General features: G+C 39.3%; 1 protein-coding gene across 1 annotated transcript; it reads right to left on the bottom strand.

Annotated features, from left to right (window-relative positions):
- Positions 1-4,847: 4,847 nt before the first annotated feature.
- Positions 4,848-5,831, bottom strand: LOC101690853 (olfactory receptor 56B1). Its single transcript, XM_004779048.2, has one exon. It carries the CDS (start codon positions 5,829-5,831, stop codon positions 4,848-4,850), a length of 984 nt encoding a protein of 327 aa, XP_004779105.2.
- Positions 5,832-6,492: the final 661 nt, after the last annotated feature.

Here is a 6,492-nt window from a genome sequence, read left to right on the forward strand (position 1 = left end):
TAGAGAGCATAGATATGGACTATCAACTTTATGGTCAAATAATCTTTGACAAAGCAGGAAAAAAATATACAGTGGGAAAAAGACAGTCTCTTTAATAAATGGTGCTGGGAAAATTGGACACCTATGTGTAGAAGAATGAAACTTGACCATGTGTACACCATACACAAAGATAAACTCTAAATGGAAAAGACCTCAAGGTGAGGAAGGAATCCATCAGAATCCTAGAGGAGAACATAGGCAGTAACCTATTTGACACTGGCCACAGCAACTTCTTTCAAGATATGTCTCCAAAGCAACAAAAGCAAAAATGAACTTTTGGGACTTCTTCAAGATCAAAAGCTTCTGCACAGCAAAGAAAACAGTCAACAAAACAAAGAGGCAACCCACGGAACGGGAGAAGATATTCACAAATGACAGAACAGACAAAGGGCTGATATCCAAGATCTATAAATCTGTAAATAACTCCTCAAAATCAACACCCACAAGACAGGTAATCACATCAAAGAAGGGGAGAAGACATGAACAGACCATTCTCCAAAGAAGACGTGCAAATGGCTAGCAGACACATGAAAAAATGTTCATCATCATTAGCCATCAGGGAGATTCAAATCAAAACCACACTGGGATACCACCAGTTAGAATGGCCAAAATCAACAAGACAGGAAACAACAAGAGTTGGAGAGGATGTGGAGAAAGGGGAACCCTCTTACACTGTTGGTGGGAATGCAAGTTGGTGCAGCCATTTTGGAAAACAGTGTGGAGATTCCTTAAGAAATTAAAAATAGAGCTTCCCTATGACCCTGCAATTGCACTACTGGGTATTTACCCCAAAGGTACAGATGTAGTGAAAAGGAGGGGCATCTGTACCCCAATGTTCATAGCAGCAATGGCCACAATCACCAAACTGTGGAAAGAGCCAAGATGCCCTTCAAAAGATGGATAGATAAATAATATATGGTCCATATATACAATGGAATATTATGCCTCCATCAGAAAAGATGAATACCCAACTTTTGTATCAGCATGGATGGGACTGGAGGAGATTATGCTGAGTAAAATAAGTCAAGCAGAGAGAGTCAATTATCATATGGTTTCACTTACTTGTGGAGCATGAGGAATAACATGGAGGACATTAGGACAAGTAAAAGAAAAGTGAATTGGGGGAAATCAGAAGGGGAGATGAACCATAAGAGACTGTGGACTCTGAGAAACTGATGGTTTTGGAGGGGGAGAGGGGTGGGAGGTTGGGTGAGCCTGGTGGTGGGTATTATGGTGGGCATGTATTGCATGGGGCACTGGGTGTGGTGCATAAACAATTAATTCTGGAACAGTAAAAAGAAATAAAAGAAGAAGAAGAAGATATGGTCCATATATACTATGAAGTATTATGCCTCCATCAGAAAGGATGAATACCCAACTTTTGTATCAACATGGACAGGACTGGAAGGGATTATGCTGAGTGAAATAAGTCAAGCAGAGAGAGTAAATTCTCATATGGTTTCACTTATTTTTGGAGCATAAGGAATAACACAGAAGACATGTGGAGATGGAGAGAAGGGAGTTGGGGGAAACTGGAGGAGGAGATGAACCATGAGAGACTGTGGACTCTGAGAAACAAACTGAGGATTTGGAGGGAAGGGAGGTGGGAGGTTGGGTGAGCCTGGTGGTGGGTATAATGGTGGGCACATAGTGCATGGAACACTGGGTGTGGTGCATAAACAATGAATTCTGGAACACTGAAAAGAAATTTTAAAAAATTTTAAAAATTAAAAAAAAGAGATATGCTTCATTTATTCTTCTACCTACTTAAGCCTCCATGTTGCATCACCACTTCCTCATATCAGGGAGATCATATGATAGTTGTCTTTCTCTGCTTGACTTATTTCGCTAAGAAGAATAAATGAAACAAGATGGGATTGGGAGGGAGACAAACCATAAGTGACTCTTAATCTCACAAAACAAACTGAGGGTTGCCGGGGGGAGGGGGTTGGGGAGAAGGGGGTGGGATTATGGACATTGGGGAGGGTATGTGATTTGGTGAGTGCTGTGAAGTGTGTAAACCTGGTGATTCACAGACCTGTACCCCTGGGGATAAAAATATATGTTTATAAAAAATAAAAAATTAAAAAAAAAAAAAAAAGAGATATGCCAGTGGGAGCCATACCATCCATTTGAAGAACATCTATGATGCTAAAATGCCACCAGACACGGACAACTTCTCTGAAGATAAGCCAGCTAAACACCGCTTTCAGAGCTGCTCAGCGTGGACTGTCACAGGGGACCTGATCTGGCCCAAGAGTAGTGTGACCAGTAGACCCAGAGAACTTCTGCCCTCCGAATCTTGGCATCTGTTGTGGTTTTCCTTACAGTGACAGAGCAGAATGGCTTATTTTGGAAATCCATGGTCTTCCCTTCTTACCTCTTCTCATAGTTTTTTCTCTTCATTTCTGTCTGGAAACTTCCAACTGGTGGTTCTTGAGTAAATTTGTGAATTTGCCATTCTGTTCAACTGTAATATTCAGGTTATCTCTGCTGAAATAACATGTCATTTCTGTTTTGTTTCACTGAACATCATCTTTATCATGGTCATTCTTATTTAATAGAAACAGCATCTTCTTATATCTTTCATATATATACACTATAGAATATACAATAAATAATATATTTCATATATATATACACACATATATATATATATATATGTATATATCTTGTTATCTTGTCCTGAAATACTCATCATTAAAGAAAATAGTTTTGAGTCCATAGGACATTGGGTATTTTTTTCTTTATCAGCCTTTAAATGAAAATAAATGAATTCAAGTTTGTGCAGGAAGCCAGATTAATAAGGGAGATCCTTCACATTATTTTCATTATACCTGAGAACTGATAAAATTTACCATCTTGTATACCTTATATAACTGGAAGATGAATGAAAGCATACAGTGTGCAATAGAGCTGTTAGCATGTGGTAGGCCTATATCCCAAATTAATCCTCATTTTTCCAGAGATAATCAAGAGAATATGCCAACTATTGAATGAAATTCTCTAATCATGAACTCAGGGGAAACTAGCCTAGATCATAAGGAAATTCACGCTATTAGGGTAGATCTTATTTCTGCTCTTCATCTTGGAAAAGACAAGAACATTTTCAGGGCAAGATTTTCCCTGGGATAAATATCCTGCATCTGCATCCTGGTCTACAGACTTCTTTATTTCTGTCCATTACGAATCTGCATCCCACCCACTCACCCTCCCCACAGGAGAAATGGTTCTGTAGGTAAAGCTTGTGAGTCAGTCAGGATCCTGGTAAGAAACCAAAGGCGCACACAAATGTGAATCTGAGGAGAATTTCATGAAGTTGCCATTAACTGAGTTGTAGGGGAGGTTAAGGAAACAAAAATGGATGTTGAAAAAAATAATAGCAGTTTGGTTCCTGGAGACCAATGCAATGACTTGATCACTGCCTTGTCCTGAAGGGGAGAGAACATTCTTTAAAAATTTTCTCGGATTCCACTTGGTTCTCAATCAGTTATGTGTCTGACTCTTGATATTGGCTCAGGACATAATGCCAGGGATGTGAGATAGCAATGGGCTACCCACTGGGTGTGTCCCTACTCTCTCTACCTCTTCCTCTGCTTCTCCACTCTGCTCACATGCTTTCTCTCTCTCTCTCAATAAATAAATAAAAATAAATAAATAAATAAAATTTTAAAAAAAAAAAAAAAATTTTAAAGAAAAAAAAACAACCTTTAAAAATGTTCTTTGATAAACTATACAAGCTGTAGCTATCACTGGTGAGAAGCCTGGCAAGTGCTTCAGAGGCTAGGAGAAGAATAAAAAACCCAAACTCTTGGCACAACCTCACCAGCTGTTAGAAAACAAAGGATCCTGGGTTGCACATTATATGAATGAGCTCCAGGGTGCAGATGGTGCAGAAAGGGCAGAGAGCAGACCTAGAGATCTAAATAGAGTGGAAGATAAATCCTTCTGTGCCTCTGTTTCTCTCTCTTTCTTCCTTTCTATCTCAGTCTCTGTCTTATTCTTTTTCCCTCTCTTTGTCTTCTCTCCCCTCTTACCTACCTACTTATGTATTTGATCCTGTCACATTCTGTTTATCCAAGTTTGGTCATCTTTCCCTATTCAATCCGGAGCTCCATCATAGGTTGATTTGGCTTTGCTGATCTGAAATATTTTCTATTCCTGCCTCTGCATGCACATTATTGGAAAGACACTTGTTCAGGCAGATAGACATTGGTCCCAAGTTACAACTATCAATAAACAACCATGATCTGTAACTCACATCCCACTCACTTATTTCCTTGGATGTGTGTATTACTATATACTTTTTATTTCAGATGGGAGATACAAATCATAAATTCTACTTTTTATTCCATTTGATTAGTTTGGTAGGAAGTCCTTAATTTTCTCATATATATATTTAGCTCTTGAGAATATTTTGGATCTACTGTGAATTATTTTTTGAAGATTTTATTTATTTGAGAGACAGAGATAGTGAGAGAGAGCAAGAGCAGGGAGGAGAAGGAGAAGGAAGCTCCCGATGAGCAAGGAGCCCAATGCAGGGCTCAATCTGAGGACCCTGTGATCATGACTGGAGCTGAAGGCAGACGCTTAACCAACAGAGCCACCCAAGTGCCCCGTGAATGGTTTTTATTCATTTATTCATTTTACTCATTTATTCATTTTCATTCATTTATTCTTTTTCAGAATGTTTTATAATGTTTTTAGGTGCTTTTACAAAGTGAAAAAGACATCCCAAAGGCATTTACTTTCCCCATCATATTTGAAGTTCTACTATCCATTTTAGAAGAAGTCAAGGTTCCTGTGTATCATGCAGAAGGTCTTTTGTGCCTTGTGTTCTTTTCTAGGCTCAAACAAAACACCTTTTGGAAGCTTGCCCTGAGTTCTTTAGTCCTAAGTGCATAAACTATAGGGTTGAGGGAAGGGGGGATGATGTTGTGCAGCACATTGAGTAAAACTGGAATCAAAGGAGCTTTGGGTTCTGCCAGGTGAGTTACTGAAACCACAACAACAACTGTGTAGAAGAAGAGAATAAGGATCAGATGGGAGCTACAAGTGCTCAGAGCTTTGGATGCAGCTTCAGCCGAGTTCAGTCTAAGTACAGAGCGCAGAATCAAAGTGTATGACAATATTATGAGACCCAGGTCAGTCCCCATTCCAATCCATGCCAGAATCAACTGGCAGATGCTGTTTGGCCTCCTGTCATCACAAGCCAGGCTAGTGACCCCAAGGTTAGAGCACAGGCAATGCTCAATCTCATTCCTGGAGCAATAATTACGCTGGGCTGCAAGCACAGGCACCGGAATGACAAACAAGCCATTTCTAAGTACCATGAACACCGTAGCTTTTAAGATTAAGGCATTGGTGACAATTGATGGGTAGCGAAGAGGATGACAAATTGCTACATATCTGTCAAAAGCCATACAGAGGAATATACCAGACTCCATGCCAACAAAGCAGTGAATGGCATAAATCTGAGCAAAGCACTCAGGGAGGCTGATGACCTTGGCATCAAACCAGAAGATGGCCAAGATCTTGGGCATGATGGTGGTGGCCAGGCCCATGTCCACCACAGACAGAATGCTTAGAAAATAGTACATAGGCTGCTGAAGGGCAGGGTCCTGGCAAATGGTGATGAGGATGAGGATGTTAGCACTGATTGCAGAGAGGTAGAGTATTGCCAATGGGAAGGAGAGCCAGTGTTGCCAGCTATGAATGCCTGGGAATCCCATCAGGATGAACTCAGAGACCTGGAATTTGGAGCTATTAGAGCCTTTCAGAGATGCAGACATCTTTTCCTAAGAGAAAAAGTAAATGGTTTTCAAGGTTGCTTTCTTTGAGCAGAATTCTCATCAAACATTATTTTTAAACTGTCTCCATAGTTTGGTGCTGTAACAAAATGCATTTTGTAGTCCATTCCCTATAGCCTTTTAAAGTAAATGACAATGATGTTCTAGGACTTTGGTAGACATTAAAATTCCAAGGAGCAATTATCATTGTTGACTATTCATGAAGGATTCAGCATGGATCTCAAATCCCTATTTGCATTGTTCTCAGCCAGCTCAATTTGGGATCATCACATATATGTGATTTTTGTAGTTCTTGTTTTTTAAACTTTCATCATCTCTTCAGAAATATTGTGGAATCAAGTGGATGATTTTCTTCTTTTTTTATCACAATTGTGCTTCAAGGTTTTATTAACAACAAGGAGATTTTTTTTTAATGTAGAATTATGGAAGATTACATTTTATAGCTGCACCATCCCCAGTTGCTATAGATGTCCACTAATATTTTATATAGCCTCCAAAAATGTTATATCATAGACTCTAATAATATACAAACATACATATGGTACATATTGGAAGAGGAATAACTTCTTTTACGTCCTACCTTCTATGGACTTTGGAGAAGATTTCAAAAGAATAGCTTGGAAAGCAAAATGTTCAGGGCCAA

This window comes from Mustela putorius, unplaced genomic scaffold (genome assembly GCF_011764305.1).
Source record: "Mustela putorius furo isolate JIRA1106 unplaced genomic scaffold, ASM1176430v1.1 tig00003987_pilon_pilon_pilon, whole genome shotgun sequence".
Classification (NCBI taxonomy): Eukaryota; Metazoa; Chordata; class Mammalia; order Carnivora; family Mustelidae; genus Mustela; species Mustela putorius.

What these genes read in the sequence shown, in the direction of transcription:
- LOC101690853 (XM_004779048.2), bottom strand. Translation starts at nt 5,831, where the DNA reads ATGTCTGCATCTCTGAAAGGCTCTAATAGCTCCAAATTCCAGGTCTCT.